The sequence below is a fragment of the Lonchura striata genome, chromosome 2 (genome assembly GCF_050655825.1).
Source record: "Lonchura striata isolate lonStrDom1 chromosome 2, ASM5065582v1, whole genome shotgun sequence".
Taxonomy (NCBI): Eukaryota; Metazoa; Chordata; class Aves; order Passeriformes; family Estrildidae; genus Lonchura; species Lonchura striata.
The window spans coordinates 147883076-147896446 of NC_140704.1; the positions used below are offsets into that span (position 1 = coordinate 147883076).

A 13371-nucleotide genomic window follows, 5' to 3' on the forward strand; every position below is an offset into this window, starting at 1 on the left:
GTTCTCACTGTGTCATCCTTCCCTAGGTGATACTTGAAATCAGAACAAAATGATTCCTCATTGTGCAGTCTAATTAGTCTGCCTACATCCATTTCCAAAATGTACAACAGAAAATGGTAGCCTTAATTCCTTTTTGCTGCATGATCAGTAGATATGTCAGTGCTGGCAAAGTGAATCTTGCAAAATTCCTTCCCATTATAAAAGATTAATTCCAACACTGCATGAAAAAAATCCAATTTCATCATACAGTACCTTAATATATATGTAATATTATAATATGCATTTACTGTGTTTCAAATGAGGAGTAAGTGACTTACTGCTGCTATCAGAAACAAATTTTGAAATTTCCTTTATCCATCTTCAAACTTTTAGGAATATTCAGAGATTCCATTATCATGCTTTTCTTTGTGTACTACAAACAATTTTTAGGAACATAGCCACAAACTCTGTTGCTGAAATGGGTGTTTTGTTATCTGCCACAAACAGGCAATTCAGGGGCAATATGAAAAGGCAAAAATGTTCTCTTGTCTGAAGATATGAGAGCCTCAGGTCTGTTGCAGCATGCTCCTTCCATAGTCACTGTCAGGGCTCTAATAATACTTGCGCAACACCGGGCTATCATAAACTTGCACAGACATTTTGCTAAAATCACATCTCTTTTATATGAATAGTAGATTTTCATAGTCTCAAATACTAGATTTTCATGGACTCATAGATTGGAACAGACTTCTGAATCTCATTTAGTGCAATTTGCTTTTAAAGCAGGACCAATTAGACCAAGTCTTTCACAGCCCTTTTGATTTGAGGGCTGAACCCTGCTCTGCCTTCACAGAATCACAAAACCACAGCATCATGGAATTTCTGAGGTTGGAAGGGACCTCTGGAGGTCATCCAGGCCAACCCCCCTGCCCAGGCAGGGTCACCTAGAGCAGGTTATACAGGAATGCATCCAGGTGGGTTTGGAATGTCTCCAGAGAGGGAGACTGCATGACCTCTGTGAGCAGCCTCTTCCAGGGGCCTGCCACCCTCTATGCCAAAGAGTCCTTCCTCATGTTGAGGTGGAACATCTTTTGTTTTAATTTATTGCCATTGATTCTTGTCCTGTCCCTGGGCACCACTGAAAAGAGCCTGGCACCATCCTCTTGGTACCTGCCTTGGAGACATTCAAACGCATTAATGAAATCCCTTCTCAGTCTTCTCTTCCCAAGACTCTCCTCACAAGAGAGATATTCCACTCCCCTAATAATGTCTTCTTTATAAACATTCATTAGGTACTTGAAGGCAATAATGAGATGTTTTTTCAGCCTTTTTTTCTTAAAGTTGTATGATCTCGGCTGTCTCAGCCTCTCCTCACATGTTATGTCCCCCAGTCCCATAACCATCTTGATGATTTATTGCTAGAATTTCTCTGTGTGTGGCCCATATGTTTCCTGCTGGTGAATTCAGAACATGGAAACATCACTCCGGGTGTGGTCCTAGAACCTTTACTTCAAAACATGGTTATTTTTCAATGTTAATCAGATACCAAATATTGGCAGTGTTGGTGCAATGAATCCTATCGAAAAATAAGTTTCAACAATTTGCTACCAGGCCTACATTTCCTTTACTGATTAGACAAAAATATCAGAAAATTGACACATACTTCATTATCCCGGTCCTTCTCCAGGAAGTGACGGGCAACATGACTGGGTAAAATATTCCGTAGCATGTTTTCATTGTGCTCCCTCAGCTCCTTCATTTCATTGATTTCTTCTTTTGCTTGAACACGCCACAGAAAATCCAGCCTTGCTGTGTATTCAAGCTGTAGTTTTAGAAAGAAAAAGAGGCAAAAATAAAACCTGACAAGATAAGAGTAGAGATTGTATTGCCATCCTGGCAGATTGCTCCCGCCATGTAACCACCTTCAGTGCTGCTGAAGAGCTCTGAAACAATATGATTTTCTTGCCAGAAAAAGAGATTTTTTTCTTTGCCTTATGTACAGTGAGACTCTCAGAGTAATCTTGAGCAAAATAATATTTGTCATATTACTGCTATGGTCAGTGGATATAAACTGTGACCAAATTATTTTCCCTTTAAGCATATCCTTATTATTTAGATAATGGAGTCTGACAGGAGATAAGACATTGGCAGGTATTGATATGAAATAAATATGTTCCCCTTTTCATACATATTTTCAAATTAAATAGAAAATTAGTGTAAGACTAACTAAACTCTTGACAAGGATGTCCTTCTCAAGAATGAACACCTTTCAGCAAATCTCTGTATAGCAGCCTGAAGTGCTCCCAAAGAGAACATCCAAATCTGTGGCACAAAAATGATATAGTTATGCTGTTGGGACATACAGTTACTTGCAACTTTAATCTGATAAAAAATAAAGGAAAACATGCTATTTGTCAGCCCCTCCAATACTCTGTGCCTGTATTGTGGGATCAGTCTACAATCACAGTTTATCCACGCTAAGTCTCACTGCCTGATACTCGCAGCTAAAAACTGAAGTGAAATGATTTCCAGTGCAGTGTGTGTGCAGAACAAAAGCTGTGCACAGCAGACCTTATACATGCATACATATATATGCATTGCTGATATATAAAAATTCTTATTCATTTGAGTATGAATGGCAACTGTCTGCTAGCTGAAGCAGGGAATGTGTTGAAGCATCGTGTCACTTGCCTGAGAGGCACGTGTGTGCCCAACACTGCCAGAGATTTTGTGTGCATCACACTGAAGCAGAGTTTTAAGCAGATTTCAAGGTAGCTGATACTGTAGCTTGCACAAGGGATGACTTATTAAGCTACAGTATTACTGAAATTGATGGAAATATATATATATATATATATACATATATAGTTAGTAAACTGAAAAAGAACATTTATTTGTGAGGTTTGAGATGCTCCAACCAGAGAGGATAACACCCAGCTAAGAAGTGTATTGTGCCAGCAAGTAGATGAATTTTATAATTTTGAAAGGCATCAGAAGGCCCTAGGATAGAGGAATTTTTTGAAATATAATTACTATACCAAACTAAAATAAAGGAGCAGCCTGCAGTGGGTGGGAATGACTAAGAGGGGGTTCAGGCATTGTTTAGTGACTCATCTTGGCCACAGTTTTAGTCAGCAGCAGTCATGAATGGCAAATTCTTGAGGAGAAATAAAGCAAAGCACTTTGCAAGTGACCTTGTATGTTGGGTGTACTCTAGGGAGCTTTCCTTCCTAAAAGTTAAAAGTGACCATGGCTTGATATAAGTTTCCAAAACCTGTATGTAATTTGGCAGTGATTTACTTGCCCTCTGGGTGCTGTGGCCAGCTTTATAAATAAACTTTTTTCTACTGGTATGTTGATCTTCTGTCTTGTGACCATTAATCTCCTGAATTAATGGCAACAAGAAACGACTGTCAGGAAAGAGTATTTTAGACACATTTTTCAACCTTTTTCAGTTTCCTTTGCCTTTCTTTTATGCTAGAAGACAGAGCCCATACCAGATAACTGACTTTTATCTCTACCAACTAACTGAGAAGAAAAAATTATTTGCAAGTTTTCAAGGAGTTCTAAAGGTATTTCAAAGATTGACTTCAAATAGAAGCTGCTGCTGGATTTTGTGTTCTTTGATGCTTCAAGATATTTAATGCTACTACAATAAGACCTTGGCAAAAAACTGTGGTAGTTTTTCAGAGCTGATTTTTATGATTCTCTACAGGGAAATGTCACATCTCTAAGCCTAGCTCAGAATAGCAGCAGCTAATCTTTACATTTTAGATAACATCGTTCTGGTTATTTATGGTCATATTTAAGCATGAAATACTTTTTTCATCATCAGTGGACTACCAAGAGGACACTATCAGCTCAGAAAGAAAGGAGTGATATATATGAGATTTGAAAATTGAAAATATTAAGATGTTTTGCTAAGTTCTTATATTTGCTATAAGTAAAAGAATTTTAGGGTTGAGTTTAAGGTCTGTTGTTTGATTTTCTAAAGAAATCTTCCTGGATTTAAAGCCCAAAGTATCTATGTTTTACTGCCCTGATATGTAGCTTCAAGAAGCACCTCTAATTACAATAGTTAGTGAAGAAAAGAGAGATGTATTACACAGAAAGCCTAACATTATTTCCTCTATCCAGCCACTCTGCAGACAATTGTCACATGCTATTAAATTAAATCTATTAAAATGGTACCACACACCTTTTTCTCAAATTTATTTTAAATTTTGGGTGCTAAATATGGCATTAACTGTAAATCACAATAGATAAAAAAAAGTAGTTAATTATTCAAAACCTAGAACGTCCATAAATATCTTACAAAAATAATCCTTTTCAGTAAATCCACGTAGAATAAGACAAGTTTTAAGCTATTCTACTTCAGATAACTTTTGCAGTTTGTGAGCTGGGAAGACATGCTGAAGGACAGTTTTATTTGACTTAATGTGTTCCTCAATTCACACTTTAGAAGAGGTTTTGTTGTTTTGGTATTTTTTAATGTGGTTTGAATTGAACATTTATATACATATAAGTTGACAACTATACAGAAATCTTCAGGTTATATAAGCTATAATAAGAAATTAAGCAATTCAATGAAATGTTCCTGGACTCTGCCTTTGGATGCTGTGAAATTGATAGACTGGCCTTATGAATCATTTGAGAGAACGTGCAGAACTTAGCACATCTCAGGGACCATTTCCAAGGGCAGTTTTAATGCAGCCATCCTGTTTATAGAAACAGAAAGGTTAATAAAATGGAAAATGTGCTCTGCTTACAGGGCTCTGGACTGGAAAACACTCTTAACACCCCAGATCAGGCTTTTGTAGAAGACAGACATTTACATTCAGGATTGGGATCCTGAAGAGCATTGCCTGGTTTCATCCTAATTCTTACTCCACCTAAACTTGTTTAGTGTTGTTTTTCTTAGTACCTTGGCTGATTTCCATGCCTGAGATTTTTATCTTGACATATGTTAATAACCATTGGGAATACTATAAGGCTTATCCCAAATTTGAGTTGTTCAGTTCTTATTTGTTCCATATTATTCCTAAGTGTACTTTATGTCATGATGAAGATGTCACAGTTCATTAATTTCCATCTAATTTAAATTTGACTTCCATCAAATTTAAATCTGTGCAAAACACATTTCATACCTTGCTTCCCCTACTCACTCATTCCTCATTCCCCCAAAGAGAAGATAAACAGTAGGAAAATTAATAGAATATTTAGGTGTTTCTTTCTTTTTAATTCATGTGGAAGGAATGGAGGCTCTGACTTCTGAGACAGTTTAGAAAGCTACTGCAATAAAGTGTGTAATATTGTCTTATTCATCACAGCTTCAGTCCTCTCTTACTGCCTCATTCCAGAAGGATTGGGAAATGCTGGAATTTATCAGCCTAATGGTCTTGAGGGGAAAGCCATTAGGCAAGTTAACAATGTCTAAAGGCAACTGCCCTTGGTGCTTTCTCTAAAACAGTGTGCCCCTTGCTTTTTGTGATGAGAAACTGCCTCAACTCAGCATGTTTGACATCCAGAGCTTGAGAGCCAGAAACACTGTGGACAAAACACCCTGCTTTATCTGGTTTTTATTCAATGCATTTGTTATTTTAAAACTAAATTTGCCATAGTTCTCTCTCCCTGTGCATTGTGTATATATTCCTGAAATACTCAGTTTCTCAATTCCTCCTCAAGGATGTCAGTCCTAAAGTTCTAAGGCCCCTAAATTCTGTTTAAGATCTAGGTCCATGTGAAAGGATTCTTGTAACTGGTCCATGACACAGATGAGTAAGTACTGGTGCTTTACCCAAATTTTTCTCATCTCCTTGAGTCTGTTGTTTTTTTCTCTATAAACAGAGTAAGATATTTCACAGTACTTTCATTATTTACTGGGTTTTATTCCCTTTCTATATTTTGGGTTTTTTGCCTACTCAAGTGCACTGAAGTTGTCAGGTGCCTCCAGAACTGCACACATGTCTAAAATAATGGTGTTCTGTTTGTTCTTTCAAATAGAAAATGCAGTATAATTTGAGTATTGCTGAATAGAATATTGCACATTTTTTTAAAGAATGCTAGACAGTGTCAGATGTGGGGTTTCTTTAATCAGATTCTGCATATTGTTTATTAAATTGCAAAAGGTCATATTCTCAAGAGGGTAAAAAGGCAGATGGTATTTTAAAAGTAATTGTTGTCACATCTTGTAATTGCAAGGGACAAAGGGAAAGGTTGAATAAAATGTTTGCATTACCTGTTGACCATGATAAAATACAGCTAAAAGGAACATTGCCATCAGTAGTAAAGAAGCTTCCTTTGTACCCAGGAAGTCTGTGCTGAAAAAAACCAAACAATAAAATAAAATATAGTTATTTATTTTCCAGTGTTGTAATTGTTCAAAAGTTTCATTTAATAAGTGGTAATTTTGTTGTTCATTAAAAAAAATACTCTGTATTTGAAATTTAATTTAGCAGCAATTAGTTCAAGGGAACAGGAGTGTAATTGGAGATCTCCGTGTTTGGAGACACATCTTAAGTAACTAAATTGTAGCCTACAGGAGGTACACAGGAGGTGATGAGCTTTCACTTTCAAATGTGATATGCAAGCTGTGTGTCAGTCAGTCTCTTCTTGAGAGCTTGGTAAGAGCTCCTGTGGGGTGCAGGAGGTGACATCGTTGGGGGGAAAGGTTGAGGTGGAGTTGACAAAGGGAAACTTCCAGGCTGTGAAAGTAAAAGCCCAGTGAATAAGGCTAAAGGATGAAGTCCAAGGCAGGAGCTGAAATGAAACATCCCCATATTGTGAGAAGGGTTTGGAGATGACGGGGATATAGCATGGATTAAAAGAGGACCAAAAAAATGGCAAGCAGGATCTAGGACTGGTTTTACTGAGCTACAAAGAGGAACCAGAGAAGCCTGTGACAAGGGATGTAAAGAAAACCTTTGCAGACCACAGGGAAGCAGAGAAGATGAGCCAAGCAGGTACTGGCTGTATGAAATCACATAGGTGCTGTGTATGTAGCACAAAGAAAGTTTAAAATAAAATGAGAGGGGTTAAAAGCAGTAACAGGGAGTTTCAAATTTTGAGAGAAATTACAGTTATATGGAAAAATGAATAAAAACTGAAGAAAATATCTCTGCATGCCAGGGTGTTTTTTTTTTTAAAGCATGTTTCCCAGGGAACAGACAAAAGAGCTGGGGAAATGGTAGAGCCAAACTTATAGTAAAGCAAATGGGAGAAAAAAATAAATTTGGAGTTGAATTGAACAGAGATACTTGTCAATTATCTTGTTGAAAGGAAAATGGGAAAAGGAAGTGGTTATGTGGTGATAAAAACTTGAAAATTTAAAAATAATAATAAATGAGTAAATAAGGACCAGAGATTGGAAGAGATTTTGGGACAATCTTTAGTCTGCCTTGGGATCTAAGAACAAAGCGAAGTCCAGGTACTGGGTCTGTTTTCCATAGTAATTTTTAAAGAAGTATGGGATGCTATTTGTCAGAGGACTCCTATGACAGAGAAAATAGAGAAAGAAAGAGCAGAACTTGAGACTAAACCAAAAGGAAAATTTCTAGTGAGAGAGATAATGGAATTGCCTTTGTGGTCCTAATGAATTTACTGTGCTGGAAATGTGCTGCTATGGGATGAGTCATCAATACAAAGCAAAAGCAAGCAGGAAGTGACCTTGTCATCTGCAAATATGCTGGAATTCAAATGTTACCTATTTTGAAGTTGCCCAAAATACAACACATTCCAAAAGGACCCCTTGTACACTGGCTAAAGGCAAGAGCCTTAAAGGTCTTAGTCATAAACTCACCTGTTGTTGTATATTGTGGTGTAGCTATACTCACCATAGCTGGATGAATTTTGTGAGGAGCTGCAAACCCTTTTATTCAAATCATTTATATTGCTAAAAAACCCAATAGCCAAAAAACAATTTTAGGGCACACAATCTTGAACTTCATTCTCCCTAATATCAGAGCTTAAATTCATATCCTTGTTGTAAGAGAGGAGCATCTCAACTGATTTCCCTATGTCTTGCGCTGTTGGCTACTCTGGGGAGTATTCCTGCCTCTTTCTCACTCTTCTGTGGTAACAGTCACTATCAAGTTTTATTGACAGGGCTACTCTGAATTCTTCAAGTTTTTCACACAAAGGAGATTCTTTGCCATGCCTGGTTAGTGACAATTATCATGATTTCTACTTCTAGTTACTTAGCCAAAGGTTTGCTTACTGCTGTTTGTCAGATTTGCTGGGATCTGTTCTGGATATATGTCTGTAGGATGATAATTAACATTAGAAAAAGGAATTACACCCCAAGTCTCTGGTACCTTGGTACTGTAGGAAGCAAGTAAGGAAAGATATGCAGAGCCTCACTGTGAGTAAGGACGTGGCTGTTGTGAGAATTAATTGTCCTGCAAATCCCTGCTTTACTCTCACTCTGAGCATCTTCATCTGCACTTAAAAGCACAAACAACTGCAATACTACCCTGGTCAAGTATCAAAGACTGAAGTGTTTTTCTGAATGATTTAAATTACTGCTGCTCTAGATTCAGTTATTGCAACACTAATTGCATCTCTGACTCTGCAAATCATTGTGGTTCTTCTGCTCTCTTCAGTTCCTCTTCTGGGCAAAGAAACCTGGGAGGAAGAGGAGGAGGTGGAGCATGTCCTTCAGGTACTCTTCTACAAATCATGCCTGTGTTCCTTATATTTTTCACAACTGCACATTATTTGTTTGGATTTTATTCTAAAAAAAATCAATTGTTCACTCCTGTTTGCTTAAACTGAAATTTTAATTGGCATCTCTGGAGTTTTCAAGAATAGAAATGACCAAGATATGGGCATTGCAATGAATATTTTTAGTCAACATTGATAGACTATAGGAGACATAAAATACAAGTCCTGATCAATATTTAAATGCCCTCATGAAGTGAACATTTTAATAAAAAGGCTTGCGAAAGAAACAGATTATGAATAATTTTGAATCAGTCATTGCCTGTTGCAACCATCACTCCATATTTAACTGTGGTGCTATGCAATACACTCATACTCTGGCAAGACTTGGAGCATCAGCTTAAGAAAAAGCTGGGGCTGTGAACACTTACTCTCCATTGTGGTTAAAGTTGTCATATTGCAGAAAAAGGGAAGCATAAATGGTTTCAGTCAGCAGAGAGTAGATTGCAATCATGATGAGGAGTACTGCCAGCTTCAGGACAGAGTTGAGACGAAGAAAGACTGCACAAGTCACCATAGCCAGCACACCAGTGAAGACAAAATACTGAACAGAAAACAGCACTGGTTAATTTTGGTGATCAGAGATAAGCATCTATGTTAACAATCAAGTAACCAGAAGTGTGGAAAGATTATTTTGGATTTCAGTGTTCAGCTAAGTCCTTTAAGGGCCCAGGGCACTTTGAAAATAAGTGTTTTGTTAAAATAGAAGTGAAATTACAAATTCTCTATTTTTCATACCTCCACATCAGCAGAGATAGTTTGCTGTGCCTTTATAGAATTTTCATTGCATTATAAGGGAAACAGCATCCTCTATAATTAAAAGAGAAAGGGAGAGATGCTGCATGCAGTAGTTTGCTACTGTGAAGTCTATTGGGAGAAAACAATTTATATTCCTTTGGAGTCTAAATTTCCACAAGACCCACAAAATACTCAGGATGGGAGAATAATATTTCTACTTTAATTCTTCCCATGATACTGAAGAGAGAGGATAAAGCCAAAGATTAGGACTTTTTTTTCACTTTTTTTTTTTCAATTTTTTCATATTGTAGGTCTAGCGTGGTTACATTTCTCTCTTAAAATGTGATGCCTGGAAATTTTATACATATCTTATTTTCTAATCTTTTCATTGTCTCATTTTTCTCAATGATTAGTCATCTGAAACTGCAATCCATGCAGCTGATACTGGATAGAGAGAGACAATCATGGTCATGAGCTGTTCAGACTTAAAATAGCAACATCAACACCCACAGTCCAAATGTAGTTTAAATTAACTCCAATCACACAGCTTGAGGAGCGATAGTATTCATTTTTCTGGGTACAGCTTTGCTTTAGTACAGTTTCTTTGTAGGAAAGTCTGCATCCCTGCTGTTGAGAGCATACTGCTGGCAGTATCATGACACTGCCATATGACTTTCTAAGCAACATACTTCTCTTATCCACACATGACCAACACATTGATTTTCTTGCCTGCTTGCTCATCTTAGAGAGGGTTTCTTTGGTTTTTTTTCCTCCAAAACCAATCTTAAAATAGCCATAGCAATCTTAACTACTGTCTTTGTCATGTAAGAAGTTTTGCTCTCCATTACATTCATGCAAATTAGGTAGTGTGCTTTATTGAACTAGGTTCATTGAATCATTGCAGGGTGTGTTCCCAGTATAAAGATTCTGTATAATGTTCAAAGGTTAAATTTCATTTGTAATGCCCCATTAGATTTTAAGGTTAATTCCTTCTGTAACCAGTCTCTGCTTTTTCTATCACCATATGGAAATGTTCCCCTCTTCACAGTGTTGAGCTCCTGACTCCACCACAAGGTAGTGGTTGCCATATAACCTTTGTGGCTCCACACCTCAGATGCAAAAGTACCCTCAGAAATACCTCAGGACAGGAACAGATGTCTGTAAAAGAGGCAGAGGAATTGAAAGTCTGGTTCCTCAGGGCTATTGGTTTGTCAAAATCACACCACAGCTGTGAAGAAATAAAACAAAATCAGGGCTACATTGTGCACTGGTAACTAATTGCTTGTCTGGCTGTCTGGGTTCAGGGCTGGGACTGGCTGACCTGCTGCTCTCCATGCCAGCTCTCCACCTGGCACCAAGGGCTGAATAAATGGACAGTAAGAACTCATACTGTGGAGATGAAATGGAAAAGGGGGAGCTATTTGTGCTGCAGGTATTCTGCATCTGAATAGCCTCACTATGCTCTCTTTTCAGAGAGGAAAGATGAGCTCCTCTGGGACTTCCAGAGGACTCATATTGGACTCTTAAAAATGACCTCTCAAAGTGCTTAGACTTTGCTATAAATTATAGAGAAAATTATTTAATTGCGAGCACAAAATCAGATTGAATGTGTGCCCCTTCTGCAAGCTGTTTTAATCTGCTATGGATAGTGTTATCCTTTTGGATATGGGACATCCAGCCTTTATTTTCATGATTTCACACAGACCTGGTTGTACCAAAACATGATGTGGTCCCAGAACAGCAACTGTGATGCTTAGAATGGAAGGGAATAAAAATTCACTCATGAAACTATGGTTATGATAATGTATTATTGCTTTTTTGTTGCTATAACCTGCATTGATTTTAATTGTATTTCATACCAAGAGCATTAGATACAAAGCATTGTCGAGTTGGAATACACTATGGTATTACAATGAAGAAAAAATCATTAATTGCTCCATGTTTTGACACTTAAAGCAGATGGAGTCTCCTGTCATATATTTATTTACTCTGGATGACTATAATAGGTCATGTCATCAACCTGGTGTGTACAAACTAATTAGAGGTCTTTTTACCCAATAGTTAAATAATTCATTTAATGAGGCCCAATTTCTTATCATTAAATTCCAGTTATTTTGAACTTGGGACTCTTGTTTGTTCTTTTAGCCACTCAGCCATCCTGCAGTGCAGGAGTATTACCAGGCTGGCTTTGCACTCTTCTGTGACACCAGACAATTAATGGTACCTTCTGAAAATTTATGAGGTGTAGAAGACCTCTCTGCAGAGCAGAATGTCACAAGAACAAGTACAGGCGTTTTTTAAAAGAGACTTTCAGGATCAGAAACTTAATTTTATAACAATAAGAATACACTTAAGACTCACAAGACTCATTTGCACCCCTGGTGAAACCAAAGCTTGGCTCAGAAAGCATCTGAGTCTTAGACCCCTCCAGCTGGCTGCATTTGAACTCAATGAACACATAAAGCTGCAAGGCTCAGATGCATTACCTGTTCTAAAATGCATGCAGGTCCCTCTTGAATAAACTCATATTATGGAAGAACTTTGACATATAAAATAATGAGAGTATATTAATATTGTTATTTCCTATAGACTCAAATCATTGTCCAGCTAAATATATGACAATACATATGACTGTTTCCTGCTTTATAGAAAACCACTGGTGTGACAGTAAAATGTAATTTTCTTTTGACTGTCTTTGGATTAACCAGCCCAGAAAATTTCAGAGAACAAATCTTAAAAAATAATATACAAGAAATCAGGGGAAGTAACAAATTTGGCATAGATAGTGTGTTAGACATATTTTTTAAGATTAAGACCACTTGTACCAAAAACTTTCCTGAAAAGTAATTTGCTATATATGATTTTAAAACTTCTAAATTCTAAAACATTGATTAGGGATTTATATTGTAATGCACCACTGTCCTTTTCTTCAGGAAGTTTCTAGCTTAATTGAACTTCCTGACATTTATGGTATTTATATTTTTTCAGTAATTATAGAAATGCATTTTTATTTCTCTTACTTGCTCTCCTATCAGTAATACTTTTAATCTCTCTGTGAGATATATTCCACATTCTTGGCTCAGACTTCAGCACCTGTCAGGTTGTCTGACATTATAATCTGCCTAAATTATGCGAAGCTCTCTCATGTTGCTGAATACATCAGTACAATCAGGGCTTTATTGGAATTTTAAAAATTATTATTTTAGCAATTGTAAAAATTAAAATTATTATTTTAGCAATTGTAGTAATTTTAGCAATTCAGTAATCTAAATAATAGTAGAACTGAAAGATGAGCTGAGAATTTATGAGAGGAAGAATTTGACATCCATAAGCATTTTTTGGATTGACAGACTCTAAGGAAATATTTCAGCATGTCAGAAAATTACAAATGGTCCTCAAAGAGTGGATATGTTGGACAGAAACTTGACAAAAGGTTTTAAAAATAGATTATATTAATGAGTGAGAAATAATTAGATATTTCAGAAATACATAGATCAAACAATGGATTGAATTTCCTGAAGCTGTGATGCTCTGCCTTTTTTACATTATCTAAATCAGACACAGCTTATAGATGTAGTTAACAAGTCCTGTAGCAAGCTTAATAATTCATAAATCATCTTTTTCTGTATAATATTCCTTGGTTCCCTATAAGCTTACAATATTGATGATGGCTCCAAGAAAATTAATCAGAATGGATGCAAAGATAATGACATTCCTTGCCAAGTAGGTCTCATTAATCCAGCAGCAAGTTTTCCGGAGCATTAAGGGTAAACATTTGTAATCCTCTGCCGTAGTTATCAGCACAAGAGCAGAGTGCAGCATAATCAGGATAGAAAACTGAATGACCATTGGTATCACTCTGGGGAAAAAAAAAAGAGAATCCAGCATTAAATCCCAACACAATCACTCAAGGGAAAAGCTTGACAATGTGTCCAT

At 36.8% G+C, this 13371-nt stretch overlaps 1 protein-coding gene across 2 annotated transcripts in view; it reads right to left on the reverse strand.

Annotated features, from left to right (window-relative positions):
- ADCY8 (adenylate cyclase 8) overlaps positions 1-13371 on the reverse strand; it is a 117239-nt gene that overhangs the window by 12153 nt on the left and 91715 nt on the right. For both annotated transcript variants that reach the window (XM_021542361.4, XM_021542360.4), the window contains 5 exons: positions 13093-13294; positions 10574-10663; positions 9069-9241; positions 6218-6299; positions 1643-1801 (listed from right to left, as the gene is read on the reverse strand). In XM_021542361.4, the coding sequence (XP_021398036.1) occupies positions 1643-1801; positions 6218-6299; positions 9069-9241; positions 10574-10663; positions 13093-13294 (706 nt within the window). The remainder of the gene's footprint in view (positions 1-1642; positions 1802-6217; positions 6300-9068; positions 9242-10573; positions 10664-13092; positions 13295-13371) is intronic.